This window comes from Callorhinus ursinus, unplaced genomic scaffold (assembly GCF_003265705.2).
Source record: "Callorhinus ursinus isolate GAN/ISIS: 27379988/994484 unplaced genomic scaffold, GSC_fseal_2.0 scaffold1, whole genome shotgun sequence".
In the NCBI taxonomy this organism is placed as follows: domain Eukaryota; kingdom Metazoa; phylum Chordata; class Mammalia; order Carnivora; family Otariidae; genus Callorhinus; species Callorhinus ursinus.
This window is the reverse complement of record NW_027397063.1, coordinates 93125665-93141215: the sequence shown is the minus strand read 5'-3', so window position 1 is coordinate 93141215 and position 15551 is coordinate 93125665. Positions and strand designations below refer to the sequence as shown.

At 40.5% G+C, this 15551-nt stretch overlaps 1 protein-coding gene across 4 annotated transcripts in view; it reads right to left on the bottom strand.

Moving 5' to 3' along the window:
- Positions 1 to 4077: 4077 nt before the first annotated feature.
- The window catches only part of SPTSSB (serine palmitoyltransferase small subunit B), a 31558-nt gene continuing 20084 nt past the window's right edge, over positions 4078 to 15551 (bottom strand). For 2 of the 4 annotated variants that reach the window (XM_025879591.2, XM_073897876.1), the window contains 2 exons: positions 10910 to 10953; positions 4078 to 7070 (listed from right to left, as the gene is read on the bottom strand). In XM_025879591.2, coding sequence (XP_025735376.1) covers positions 6808 to 7038 — 231 coding nt within the window. In that variant the 5' untranslated portion in view covers positions 7039 to 7070; positions 10910 to 10953 and the 3' untranslated portion in view covers positions 4078 to 6807. Of the gene's footprint in view, positions 7071 to 10908; positions 10954 to 15551 lie in introns of those variants that run through there. The other 2 variants (XR_012379872.1, XM_073897866.1) reach the window with 1 other exon arrangement.

The following is a 15551-nucleotide window of genomic DNA, read 5'->3' as shown; positions in this document are numbered from 1 at the left end:
AGCACTTAGTGAAGCCCTGGTAAACTGGTTCTTGGTCTAGGCTGAATATTAGAATCACCTGGGGAGCTTTTTAAAGAACCATGCTGCGGTCCCCTTCAGGGATTTTGATTTAATATTTTGGGTGGGGCCAAGCACTGGTGGTTTTTAAAGCTCCCAAATGCTTCTAATGTATAGCCACAGATGAGAACCAATGGCGTGGTACTTGAGGAGCAAATTCATCTTTAGCCTTTAAAAATCCTCCTTCTTTCAGCAGAGTATGCGGGGATTGCTGCGAAGGAAAAATATAGGAGCGGAAGAGGAGTAACAGGTAGGAGAATCTAAGGGAGGGTCAGTAATTTCTCAAAACCTTCGTCTACACTCGTTCAGAGTTTAAAAACTTTCTTTAGAGGTGAATCACTCAATACAAACTCTAATGACAGATCACGTCTGGAAATAGGACTCTGTGCTTCCCGACCTGGAATTGTCAAAAGGACTTAATTGTCAAAAGGACTTATTCATTAATCAGTTCATTGAATGAGCTCCTACAAAATTACACGGGGTCAAAAACACAAAACACAAAAACCAAAACACACATACACAAAACACAAGGTCTGTGCTCTCCAGAAGCAATTCACACAGGACTCTGTGGAAACTGACAAAGGAGAGACAGGGAATATTCCTCTGTGGGTAATGGACTTTTCCTCCCCCTCACCCCTCTTTTGGAGCCAGTTACTTTTTCTGGCTGAGGGAAACATAATTCCGGGCTGGGAGGATGGCAGTACCTTTGCATAACAAGGTGTAAAAGATAAGCTACCAGAGGTTACATCCGACCCTTGTCTGTTGGCTAGACCAGGACAGGAACCGAACCGCTTCCGTCTTTGTAGATTCTACTCACAGCCGGTCCTCTTATCCCCAGTCCTCTGTGTTCGTCCAGTGGTGAAAACTGAGGTTGCTGAGAAAGACAGTGAACCCTTCCTGGGGCAGCAAGTAAGAGTAGGCAGGCGGAGGGCCCCCAAGAGGCCTGTGGGAGGGGGTGGGGGAGGGGCTGCGGAGTGGGCGTGGCTACTGAAACGTAAGGTGCAAGCTGAATCCCCCGGGAAGGCCTCTCCTATAAACCCACCACCCATTCAATGAACTAGTTTTTCTCAACTGAATCTGCGGTGAAGGACTGACTGATTGCTCTTTGGGATTTTGTGTGTTTGCTTGTTTGTTTTTATTTGTGGGCTGTCTTACCTTTTTCCCCGTAACAACGATGGTTAGTGCGAGGGTTACAGAGGCCATAGAATTTCAGAGAAAGGTCAGGTTCCTATCAATAACCAGGGAAAGCTTCAGGAAGCTGAAATGCTGAGAGTCACTAGAATTTCATAGACTGTAGACTTTTTAATTTGAAGACACTCTGGAGAGACCCAAATCCATTCCCTAATTTTCTAAGGAGGTTATTGAGCTTTGAAAAATAATGACGTAATGGGGTTGGGATGGGATGAGACAGAGTGAAACTTAGAAGCCAGGCCATAGGGGAGGGAAGACATAAGACCCACTGGAGGATGGAGAGAGGATCAGTTGCCTGATTATTCAGAAGTTTTTTTTACTATGGGCAAAGGTGAACTATTTTAACAAAAGAAACTGAAATATTAATGTGAACAAGATATAAAACATTTGGATATGGCTCTTGTTAGGAAAAAAATATATGAGATCAGGGAATTTCTTTGAGGGATGAAGATGGAGGAGAGGCATTGCACTTTACTTGGAAGTGCGACTTTCCCAGTATGAACGCAGAAAACAAAAGGATAAGCCTTCTTCCATTTTCCTTCTTCCCTCCCCTCCCCCAATCTCTCTGACTCTTCTTCCTCCTCGTCCATTTCTCATCTCATTGCTGAGTGGGACACCAAGCTGGGTGACATGGGGCTCTCCTCCATCGCTGCATCCCTAGTGATCAGGACGATGCCATCCAGGGAATTTACCCGCTGGTGTGCGTGTGTGTGTGTGTGTGTGTGTGTGTGTGCGCGCGCGCGCGCGCGTGAGAGAGATGTGGGGCACTCTCTCCTCCATTTTGCAGTCTCCCCTCCCCCACAATCAGACATCTGGGTTAAGTGCTGCCTCTGTTAGAAAGAAAACTACAATAATAAAAAGCAGCAATTTGAATTTTGAATTCCATCTGGAAATGATTAGAAGTGTGAATTTTGTTAATGGAATACGTCATCATTGTTCACAAAAAAGCTACAGAAATAGGCTTTGCCATTATAGTAAAGGCAACTGTAATTTTATTTTGGAACTCCTTCTGCCTCCAGTTTCCTCATAATTTCTAACCAAATAACTGAAATTAAAAATTGGTCAGCCATGCTCCGATAACACTACTATTAAATCTTCTCAATACCATTACTTTCACTGTTGTCTGCATAATAATTCGGGAATGAATCAAAGAGAACCCGAGCCCTGAAGTTTGCTTCTAAAGCCTTTTCAAGCTCTAGAATTAGTCTTGGGGTAATTTAATCCCTAGGAACAACCATGCTACTGATATTTTGGCTAGTCCGTTTTGATGATGCAAAGTACCTAGAGAATAACATTCTGTTTCATGGTGGAAAACTGGAGTCCTTTCTTCCAGTCAGAAGTGTAAGGACTCTTGATGAGATACAGTGGAAAAAATAGAAAAAATATATGAAGCTGGCTTCCTTCAACCTCTCTTAGGATAGTTAATCAGCTCCGGAAATAACTTTACCAAAATGGGAAGTTTCTTTTGGAGTTTAAAGAAAAAAGGTTTTGGGTATTTAATGGAATTACTCCTTTGATCCAACCTATAAATAAGATATGTGACTTTCTAGCTTCAAAATATGTCAAATCAGACCTCTGTGTCTCTGCTTCTGATACTGCCCCCTTAGTCCAGCCCTCTCCTGCATGGGTTCTCCCTGCTCTGACCCCTGCCCCTCCCACCCGCCCTCACACAACAGCCAGTGTCCCCCTCTTACAGTGTGAGATCACCTCCTTCCCACCTCGTCCTCCTGCTACCATCCTACAATGAGAGAAGTTTGGATTCAAGTCTCACTGGGTCTCCCAAATGCTCCACCCTCCCCGACTTTCTGTTGCTTCCTCTCCAGCACTCTGCTGTTCCATTCCTAAGACCTTACCACAACTCATAAATATTTTGTTTGCTTATTTTTTTCCTGTGTCATCTTGTGTACCAGATTGTATGATTCATGAATTTGGGAGTGTTACTGTTTCAGTCTCATTTATCTTTGTTTCCTAGTGGCAAGCTCAACGACCAGCCTGTAGTAGACTTTTCCTCCAGCGTTTTTTTGTTTGTTTGTTTTTTGTTTTTTATAAAAACTTTCAAACAAGGGTGCCTGGGTGGCTCAGTCATTAAGCATCTGCCTTCGGCTCAGGTCGTGATCCCAGGGTCCTGGGATTGAGTCCCACATTGGGCTCCCTGCTCAGTGGAGAGCCTGCTTCTCCTTCTCCCTCTGTTCCTCCTCCCACGCTCATGCTCTCTCGCTCTCTCTCTGGCTCGCTCTCACTCTATCTTAAATAAATAAAATCTTAAAAAAAAAAAACTTTCAAACATGCAGTAAAGTTAAGAGAATTTTACAACGGACATGTGAATACCTACAACCTAGTTTCTACTAGGCTTTCTTCATTAGATATCTATTCATCTCTCCATTCCTCTCTCTGTACATGGTTGGCTTTTAATATGTTTGTTAAATGAATGAATAAACAAATGAATGAGTGCTACTCTTTTGGTTGATAGATGGAAGCTATTCATTCTGAGGTTGGCCCAATACAAATACTGAGCTTCCTTGATTCTGCGTGGATACAGGGTATGTCATGTGCTCTAGGATGTGTATCTGCTAAGCTCTGTATTGTGAACTGGGCTAGATACTGGGGATTCAGAAATAAGAAAAAATTTCCTGCCTTTCAGGGGCACATGCTCTGCTAGTGAGAGAATCTAAATAAGGTAATGATGGAAGAAGAAAGAAGTAGAAGATGTGAACTAGTGATTTTTTTTTTTTTTTTTTTTTTTAGTACACACAACTTATTAACAAAGACTGACCGGTGTTATCTTGGTGTTAAAACTGCCTGCTTTCTCAGCATTTTGTGTTTTTGGTTGCACAAGTAAGGAAAAGCAGTTGTTGACTTGGCCAATATCCGTGCAGGAACATTTTATGATTCCAAGTTTAGTGAGTGACAAACACAAGCCCATTTTAACCATGAAACTTTTGACTATTCCTTTTTTTTTTTTAAAGTTCTGTGACCACTGTTGAAATATACAAATAATAGAAGAAAAGAAAAAGCATATAAAAAGTGTTTGTAATCTAGGCTAACACCGGTCATGGTAAAGAGCATCTCTGCCTAGCAGGACAAATTGACAGAGTAGCGCAGGTGGGGCTCTCTTCCCTTCTGTATGCAGATACGTTTTTTCCCCCCCATACTATGTTTGATTATATTTGATGAACCCTGTGTTTATCATTTTGATTGCTCAGTGGAAATGCTTACCTTCAAAGTGACAGCCTGGGGGCAGTGCTTTGCAATATCCTTTATTAGGCTTTACTGTGTCTCTTCACATTTATTTTAACTCTTATTTTTAGAAGGAGGATTTTAAGGTCAATGCACTATCTTTGTAATTGAATTCCAAGAGTACTTAGCAGGGGTCCTTGTATATAAGCATGTTGAATCATTGTGAACTGGGAATGCATCCAAGTTCATGCTTAACTGAGAATCCTCTTTTAAATATTTAAAAGTGAAAGCGCTCTTTCAAAATAGGCCTATGGGCCTGGACAGCGTAGAAATGGGTGAACACAGCACCAGGGTAAGCAGCAAAGGTGGAACTGGGACCTGGGCTTCTTGTTCCTCTGACCTCCGCTGTCTCCTCATGCCCTTGCCTCTTTTAATCGATGTGGTTCTGTTTCCTAACCTGTCGGTGACCCCATCCCATCATCTTTCGTTTGCTCCCATTGTCCTCCCACCGCTCCAACGTGCCACGTATTTCCGGGCCCAGAGGAGCCCTGCCCTGGACCTGCTTCCTTGCTTTGCCACTAGCAGCTGAAGGACCTTGAACAAGAAATGCGTCTTTTCCAAGTTCCACGTCCCTTACCTGTAACTGGGAGACCTTAATATCTACTCCAACATGTAAAATGGGTTCACTATGGAGAAGACCCTTAATAATTGTTCATTTTAACCCGCTGTTTTAAGATCAGTTGCCCCAATGGATTATAAGAAAAGATAAGTTTAGGGGCACCTGGGTGGCTCAGTCGTTAAGCGTCTGCCTTTGGCTCAGGTCATGATCCCAGGGTCCTGGGATCGAGCCCCGCATTGGTTTCCCTGCTCAGCGGGAAGCCTGCTTCTCCCTCTCCCGCTCCCCATGCTTGTGTTCCCTCTCTCGTTGTCTCTCGCTCTCTCTGTCAAATAAATAAATAAAATCTTTAAGAATAAAAAAAAAGTCTGGGGACAAGTGTGGATGGAAGCACCTAGATAGTTGGTGCAATATGAGGAGAAAGCAAATCTGGAGGTGACTGTCTTATTTACAAAATTAAGCCTAAGTTTATTTGGCAAAAATCAACAAGTCCAGGTTCAGATCTGGTTTATCGTCAAAACACGTGTTTTTGGTTTTGTTTTGTTTTGTTTTTTAACAAACATGCATGTTAATTTGGCATGTCAAACATCTTTCTCTCTAGCCTTCCTTGGAAATGTTTTTTCCATAACACAAACATGGGTGCAAATACTGTCCAAAAACTATTTACATTTTGACCCTCAGAATTACGAACCTTACTATTTATTGAAAGGAAAGACGAACTGTAAGGTTTGGTCTTTGGCATTCACATTTGATTCAGCAGTACAATTAAAAACCTGTATTTGTTTTAAGATAAACACTTTGAAGGAAATTTAATAAATCTTGTTTTTGCTCTGCAAAAGAGCCACTATATCAAAGCATTTAACTGGAGCTGTCGAGTTCCTGCTGGTAGACTATTACTTCCAGCCTATTTATTAGCTTTTCTTCCTGTAGCCCAATACGTGCTTCCCCCCACCCTCCTCCACTGAGTGAAATCACAGAAAGAAAGCAATTTCTTTTTTCTTCCCTCCCCCCACCCCCCGGGCACCATGCAAGGCAAGTCAACATCACAAGTCATGATATCTGAATTTACTTTGATTATATTTTGTTCCTTACACTTAATATTTTTTGTATTATAATACTTACTGGGTTATCTAAAATCAACATTGTTGATTTTAAACTCTTATAAAGCCAGACTTTTAGAGGCATTTGAAATAATTCATGAACCATTCTGAAAAGAGATAATTGCCTCCCACCTATTCTTTTGCACTTGAAGTAAAAGAATTTTAGGTATCAGCAGTTTGCTAGAAAATAAGACTTTAGGGGGCCCATATAACTTATTCACATCTTTTTATATGTGTAAACAAATAGGATACTTTTGACAGGAGCTTATGAACAATTTTTTTTTTTAAATATACCCTTTAGTACAGAATAAATATCAAGGGAGCATTTTAAACATGATTCTGGTAGGTCTCTTATGAGCCTACTTTTCAGAAAAATTTTATATGAAATTTCCTGATTAAAAAAAATCTAAAGTTGTAGATTTAAGTTGAAAGAATATGGTTGGTATGTGAGGCAAGGTGTATGTATTATATGGACTAATGCACCATGTAGCATGTACAAAAAAACCTAAAAGACATCTATCCCACACTGCAGGCAAGATATATGAGTGCATAGACAAGAGAGTTTTTCAGATCATACAATGAAAGAAGACACGTATTCACGTAACACCGGTTAAGTTGTAAGCAACATATACATAGGCAAAGCCAATTCACAGAATGCAAACAGGATCAGTTAGAAATTGTACTGTGATAGCCACACATTTTGGAGAAAAATTCCCAAGCCAGACGAATGTGGATTGGGATAAAAACATAGGCGGTATACACCACCATAGCAAAAATGGTCAGTAAGATTGTATTGAACATGGATTGCTCCCAGGGCTCCAAGACAGCACAGCAGCTAATGATTTGGTATTGATAGTAGAGCCAGGAGAAATAGTCCTTCACACGCTTGAAATCCATTGTTGGCTCCTTCAAGCTGCAGAAAGTCTGTCCTGTTAACAGATTAGAAGAAAAATAAAATGAGGAACCAAACACAGAATCTCCTTAGATTTTCATGATCTCAGCATGTTAAAACCTTTAAAAGAATGTCAATGATCATTGGATGGATTATTTATATGAATATTATATTAGAAATAATTCACAGTATATTAATCATAGGAGCTCAAAATATTGCCACTATGGATAATAATTACTACCAGGATTAATGGCAACAATATTATTAATAATAGTAATAGTTATCTAAAAACGATAATTGCTAGTGGATAATCTAGTGAAAATACCTAAAAATCAAGGCTAACCACATTTTCTTTAGCCATGTATGCAAAGAGTGAGAAGTGTGAATATTCTATTTCCTACAACATGTATTCTGGAAGAAGATTTAAAGAATGGTGTGCAGAAAAGAGTTAATACAGCAAGCCTGAGGCTGCTATATTTACAAGGGTCTGCTTGCAAGTTTTTGGCCCTTGGCCAGCATCTGGGAACTTGCTTTCGGAATGTTCTCTCTATTCCCTAATGGATAAGGATGATTCACTATGTCTAAACTGTGCAAACACTGTAATTTTTGGTGAACACCTGCCTTATTCTGGAAGTCTGAATTTTGATAATTGTTAGGCAAAGGATGTCCACAGAACCAGCCCCAATTAAAACCCTGGTGCCGAGTCTCTAATGAGCTTCTCTGGGGAGAAATATTGCATATGTATCACTGCACTTTTTGCTAGTGGAGAAAGAAGCACGCTTGGTTTGTCCACTCATGGGAGGCAGAGAGCATCAGAAGCCTGTAAAGATATGTTTTCCAATTCCACCTGTATCTTTCTTCCTTGCTGATCCTGTTGTACATCCTTTCACTGTAATAGTCTCTAGCTGTAAGTATAAACATATATTGAGTTTTGTGAGTCTTTCTAGTGAATCACTGACTATGTGGGCGGTCTTGGGGACCTCCAAAGCACATGGAAGCCCAAAGGTGGGTGATCATTTGGTTTTTGGGTAAAGAAATTATGAAAACCATGTAAAAAGGTTTTGTTGGTCCCCAGATAGAATCACACTTACAACCACATGCATGTAAAACTTCCTAGAAAGAAGGGCATCTATTATTTCTTAAAAAGATTCTTGGGAAGATTCTGTAAACTCCCACAGATACTATGGGAATACAAGCTGACCCTTGTGCCTCTTCTGCATATTCCTAAGAATATAATGGTGCCACATCCTCTAAGTCCACTTTGCTTACATTTACTATTCAAATCACAGTTAAAGTTTTTGAAGATAATTTCTACCTTCTGACCTAAACACGTCTCTCTTTTCTTTGATTCTCTTTGAGTAAAATAAGATGTTTTTGCTCCCTAAGACTACGGACTCCTCAGGCTATGGGGAGACTTTCATGATCCTAAAGCCCGCCACAAAGATGGTCATAAGTAAATATGTGCTGAATGAATGAGTGAATGAATGAAGAGTAACCAACTTAAAAAAAAATAATTATAGATCACTCATAGTCCCAACCTAAGTAGGATATGGTTAGCTATTGTTGACTTTCAACAGCTTGGTTTTGATAAGTAACTATTTCTGATAAGGGTAATTTCCACAAAAACTCAAAATAGAAAGTCTTTGTTGCGATTATCTGTAATAATGGCCAGGATAATCCAAGTAAGTCGATGGTACAAACTGAAGTCATTGTGCTTTCTTATGAAACGAAAAGTCAGTCTCCCATCTGTCCTAGAAGCCAGAGCAGGAACTAAGTAATTGGATTGAAATGCCTTGTCCTGGTTGGTGGACCTTGGTTAAGAAGTCACTTCCAACATTCTTTTTCATTCCTAGCTCTGGCTGCAGAGAAAGAGCAAAGGCCAATAGAGTTTGGTCTCAGAGGAAATGAATGACAGAAGTGGTCATTTCAGTGAGCAATATTATCCAAGCAATCAACATTTTCCATTGAGAGGCCAAAATGGAGAAAATTAGGAGGTATCACTATTTGAGCTTTTAGGCTGTCCTACTAGACAACTGTATATTTCAAACTAAACTTACTTGTTTAAAGATCTCATTTACAGCTACCCATATTTGCTTCCTCTTCATTACCTAGATATGGTTCAGGGTGACACTGGGTAACTGTTCGGGAATGTGAGAAAACATTCATCAGGTATCACGTCCAGGCTGTACTAGGCAAAGGTGGAAGACCAATGGCTCAGACAGGCACAGACCCTCCCCTTAGGAAGCTTCGTCCAGTTGAGGAGAAAGGTAGCAATCAAGTGGTATACACAAATATGTATATCAACTACATTATGCCCTTAAGGAAAAGAGCAGCGTATGAGAGGCTATGGGAAACCTGATCCAGTCTTAGCAAGTCTTGGAGGAAGAGATGCTTGAGATAAGATCTGAAGGATGACTATAAGTCATACAGATAACATCGATAGTCAGGTGGGGAGAATGGCCAAGAGAGGGATCAACTTATGTTTGTGCAAAAGTCAGAGGTGGGAAGAGGTTTGACAGATGTTTGCGGGGGTCAGGGAACGGAGCCATAGACACCTGGGGATGGAGAGTGGGAGTAGGAGAAAACTGAAGAGAAGGGGGTGGCCAGAGTTAGGCCAAGCACAACAGGGACTACTTGGATAAGCTAAGTATTTTGTCTTTATCCTATGAGTGAGGGGGGCTGTGGTGGGTTTGAGACAATAAAGTGTTAAGCTCATAGGGACATGTGGCCTTCTCTGCATTCTAAAGCCAAGATGAAAAGATTTTCAAGACCAGTCATTTCAGAAAATCTATACCTCTGCTGTCCCAAGGGTGTTACTCATTCAGAATCAACCTCCTACCAAAAATCTGCTTAAAATATTCTTAATACTCTTTTCACTTTTATAAATGAGATAAACGACTCATTTAGAAATATCACTGGCTTGGGCGCCTGGGTGGCTCAGTTGGTTAAGCGACTGCCTTCGGCTAAGGTCATGATCCTGGAGTCCCGGGATGGAGTCCCACATCGGGGTCCCTGCTCAGCAGGGAGTCTGCTTCTCCCTCTGACCCTCTTCCCCCTTGTGCTCTCTATCTCTCATTATCTCTCTCAAATAAATAAATAAATAAAATCTTAAAAAAAAAAAGAAATATCACTGGCTTTTTCTCTATACTTTTTCTCATTTTAGCTTTTAAAAATACACACAACAAATTGCCTGGCCATAGCTTTCTCTTCTATTTTTAACTTTTTTCTTTTTTAGTAGTCTCTGCCCCAGTGTAGGGTATAGATTTCTCTTCTAAAATTAAGTTTCTTGCTCGAGCAGCCCCGATGGCCACCTCGACTGCAGTCTTGTGAGAGACTGTGAGCCAGAGGCATGCAGCTAAGTTGTGCTCAGATTCCTGAGCCACAGAAACCGTGAGACAGTCTGTTGTTTTCAACCGTAAAAACCAATCAATTGAACGACAAACAATAGATCTGAAGCACACCAACGTGCATTCACCAGAGGTGGATACCTGGTAAGACCTTGATATATACTGCTAACAATTTAAAGAATCAAGATTTTAAAAGTTTTTCTTGCCAGTTTTCCTGGCCCCTGTGTCACTTCCCAGGACCCTGTGTCACTTCCCAGTTCTCTCAGGAGCCAGCTAGGACATGTGAAAATGCTTATACCGTCACATCTCACTTCAGTCTCCTGAAGCCTAAAAGTCAACAAAAGGCATTGATTTCTCCCCTCACTTTGATTCTTTCTTCCCCTTATTGATGAAAAGCAATTTTAAAGATGGTTTATTTGTTCCTTAGCTGGAAAGGTAACTATATAAATTAGTCATGGGGAGGAAAAGTATATCATAAGAAATATCGTCAATAATAACTGTAGTAACTTTGTATGGTGACTACACTTACCGTGCTGAGCACTGGTGAGTACGTTGAATCACTGTGTTGTACACCTGAAAGTAATATAAGATTGTATGTCAACTACACTTTAGTTAAAAAAAAAAATTACTAATGCAGCCGGGAAACAAAGGAAACAGAATTATAGTACATTCTAGAATCTATGTGCATTTTTACAGAATAAAAGGGGATAGCATTTTATAAAACATTTAAAAAAAAGAAAAGGTGAGAAGAGAGAGTTGGTTATTATTGGTAAACCATCTGTTACAATCTATTGTTAGAAAAACACTATATTTAGTTTCTAGATTTGCTTAGGTAATATATTTCTACTTCCTTTTGAGCCCATTTTAAAATTTCCTATGGGAATACATCCAAGATTAAAAAAAAAAAAAGTCCTTAAGATGAGTAATGTGGGTAGAAGAATTCACTCATTCATTAACGAATGCATTTTGAGTACTACTGTGTGATTTCTTCTGAACAGTGATGGCTTCAGAAGGAATCTGTCCCCAAAATGGCACTGTAGACAGGAGATGCTCTTATAGGCAGCACACTGGACCATGTCACAAACACGCAGTGGATGAGGGGTCAGTAATGAACACCACATGGGGGATAGGACATGGAAAGATGCTAAGAAGGAAACTAGGAGACTGGGCTGAGTTTGGGGAAACAAGATGGCAGAAATGCCATGAAAGGAATCACCCATTGGTAACTTAGAACTGGATGAGAGCAAACATTTTAATGTCTTAATTTCTCACAGTGAAATGTGGAATTCGTTTGCCCACTTCCTTAAAGACCTAATGCAAAGCTAAACAAAGGACTTAAACTCAAGCACACAACAAATCTCCTTGTTTACAGTTGTGTGCTTTTGAAAGGTGATTTCCATACATGGAAATGAAGGAGGCAGTAGTTTGTTGCCTTTAAAAGAAAACTTCCCTCCAAACTTGATGATTTTTAAAAACTTCCTAGATCTTTAAGGAAGCTGTCCTTTTTTTAGGGGCAGAATTGCTTAAGCAAATAGTGATATGTCTTTGGGGGCCTAGATGGGTATGACTGACAGCTGAAGCTGAGTGATGGGTACACCCTTGGGTGAACTGGGAGGGCTGGGAGCCCCTGCGGAACACAAAGCAATTGAAGCTCCAGGTAAGAAGTAGGGGGTGAAGCAAAGGGCAGCAGCGTTACCTGGAGAAATGGACTGTGAAGCCTAAGGAAAGGCTTTCTCTGGGCCATTGTTTTAAAAACATGAGGACCAGTGTAGGACCACATTCTAAGGTGCCTAATGGATTTGATTTATTAGAGTTTCTTTAGTAATAATAACAACAAAACAATTTATATTTTCAAAGGATCTTTTATAGTTTGAGAAGTGCTTTTTTTGCATTTGCATAATGCAGAGTATGAGTTTGGGAATAAAGATAGATGTTGATTCAAGTCCTGACTCCTCCACATACTGGCTGTGTGACCTTGGCCCAGTTACTTAATTGTTCTGGGTCTCAATTTCCTCACCTGTAAAATGGAGACAATAATCCCTACTGTTTAGGGTTGCTGGAAGGATTAGCAGAAATGCAAGCAAAACATCAAAGATTTGCATATGGAGGAAGGACAGAGATAGGAAGATAGAAACTAACTGGAGAAAGCCTTCCCTTCTTCCCTCCCACCCTCCCATTTATTTACTGAAAATAATTATTGACATGCTGGTAATTGCACTAGAAACTGGAGATTCCATGGTGACAGTCATCATTGCCCTTGAGGATTATAATTCAACTGAGTATATTCCACCAATCTACATTAGAGATAATATTTACCACATATAACAGGTAGCTAAAGTGAAACTCAGAATGTTAATGACTGGATGGACTGTAGAGATCCCCTAGACCAAATTACTCATTTTAAAGAAAAGGACCAAGTCTATGGGGTTGACATCAAATTGATATTAAATTGGTTGACATTGAAATTGGTTTGTCAAACCAAATTGAAGTGACTGGACCAGCTGGAGAACACCTGGTATCTTGGCAGTTGACACTGGATGAATGAAGTGAAAATTCCGGTGAAGGTTTTCTGTGGTCTTAGAAGACTCAAAGTTGAGCAAGGACAATGGATTCAGGTGTGTAGGATATCTAGAAGACCTCAGCCCCTACCCTCTGTTTCCCCAGACTCTACTCTTCCCTTACTCAAGACTCTTTCCTGAATTCCCACCCTTCAGATGCTCCTCTGACCAAATGAGGATCTGGATACCTATTTATTGCAAATGTTACTGGGAACTAGCAAAAATTTAGGTTCTTGTTAGTGATGCACATCTTAGCATGGCTTTACCCATGCTACAATATGCAAAATAATAAATTGTTTTGTTGTTATTATTAGAGAAACTCCGATAATTGGCTTTAGCCATGGCTTGACCCAACTTGGTAAAGCAGAATTTTACCAAGCAGAGGGGAGGAGGAGAGAGAAGGATTATTAGAGTCCTGGGAGACACAGGAAGAGACTGAATCCTGAAGGGAATCCAGGACACTGGGGCCCTGGAAAATAGTAAGGGCTTGGAAGTCCCCTAAGAAGTTATCTTATAATTGATTGGAGAGTAAGTGACTATTTTTTATTTCTGAATGTCACTGCCCTTTTATCAACAGGTGATGATTTTTTCCCCCTCACTCGATTTGTGTACAGTGAGGAAGGAGATAAAGTTGCACCTCTTCTCCCAGAATGAACGGAGAGGACCTGGGACTTATGACCCACATTACTCAGGGGCAGGACTTTGTTCTGGTCTGTATGGACAAGAAAGAATACATAGAGCAACAAGAAAACACCATGTGTTCCCATGAACCCATGTGTATGAGTCATGAAACGAGAGCATTGTGAAGGGAACGTGCAGGGAAGGAATGAAAAAGAGAGGCTGGGCTTGCTCAGGAAGTTCTGTGTTGTTGTTTTCTCTACATGAGAACAGGAGTGGCAGGAGGTTAGGCAACTGCAACGAGGGGGAAGCAGCAGGTGGTTTGGCAGGCTGGAATTGACCTTGTGGACATTGCAGAGGCTTGATCTTGCAGCCCTCCTCCACCTAAAGAAGCTACTCCAAATTACCGGATTTTCTCAGTGTGGGATCTCCCTTTCTAAACATTAGCTAAAAATGAATCTTCCCTCTTGGGGGGGAAAACCCATTTTGGGTTTTGGGTTAAATTTACTTCTAAAATGTCAGAATCTGGGGCTGAGGAGAAAAGTCAGAAAGATGTGCAGTTGATTTTGAGTTAATTCCTTTCCGACTTATTTTGGAACTTCGTGTCAATCACTCAATTTGTGTGTGTGTGTGTTTGTGTGTGTGTGTGTGTGTGTGTGTGTGTGTGTGTGTGTGTGAGCTTCATATTTGGAACCTGAAAATCTGAGATGTGAAAAAAGTGTCCTGCCTGCTGCAGAGAGAGATGCTGTATCTAAAAAGAGACCGCGTCTATACTCAGAAGTAGCTTTCTTTGGAAAGAACTCAGTGTTTTTTACTCAGGTTCAAGCCTCCCTTTGATTAAGTAATTCATTTTTATTTTTCTTAAAGATGTTATTTATTTATTTGCCAGAGCGAGGAGCACAAACAGGGGAAGGAGCAGGCAGAGGGAGAAGCAGGCTCCCTGCTGGGCAAGGAGCCGGATGTGGGACTAGATTCCAGGACCCTGGGATCATGACCTGAGCCGAAGGCAGACACTTAACTGACTGAGTCACCCAGGGGTCCCTAAGTAATTCATTTTTTAAAAGGAGCAGAGTGATTTCCTCCCAAAGAGTACTGTTTGACAAGGGGGATAAAAAAGTAAATTTAGAGTGGAGAAGACTGATTAGCACTACCTCAGCCAGTGGATCAAGGCCAAGATCAATAGTGATAAATGATGTTGATGGTATGTATCCATGATATCATGGCATGAAAATGGCACTTTACCTCTGCGGTCTTCCCCCAAATAACCCACAACCTCAGTGCAATCATGAGAAAAAACATCAGACAAAATTCCAACAGTGTAGCATCCTGCAAAATACCTGATCAGTACTCTTTAAAACTCTCAAGGTCATCAGAAGCAAGCAAAATGTGAAAACCTGTCACAGCTCAAAGGAGCCTATGGAAACATGACAACTAGATGTAATGTGTTATCCTGGATGGAATCTTGGAATAGAAAAAAAGGATATTAGGTAAAAGCAAAGGAAATATGAATAAAGTATTGGCTTTACTTAATAGCATGTCAACCTTGGCTCATTAATTGCAATACTAACGTAAGGTCTTAATAGGAGAAACTGAGTGCAGGGTATGTGGAAACTCTCTGTACTATCTTCTCAATTTTTCTGTAAGTCTAAAGCTCTTCCTAACAATAAAGTCTATTAATTTTTTGAAAGCAAAATAATTAGGAAAGTCTTGAAAGTCCAGAGTTATCCCTATTCTAAACTCCAATGAACTAAACTCTGCTCTTCTGGGAACGTCTTGCTAATAACTCTGAACATGGTTAAATAATACCCTTTCATAAAGGAATGGCTTTCAAACATTTTTAAACAGAATAGAGAGGGAAAGTACATTTTGCATTGTGATCCAGAGTACACACACACACACACACACACACACACACACACACAGCTCTATAACTGAAACAAACATCTCTCACAGTATTACTCTACAGTGCATGCTACTTTCTTTTCTATTCTGTTC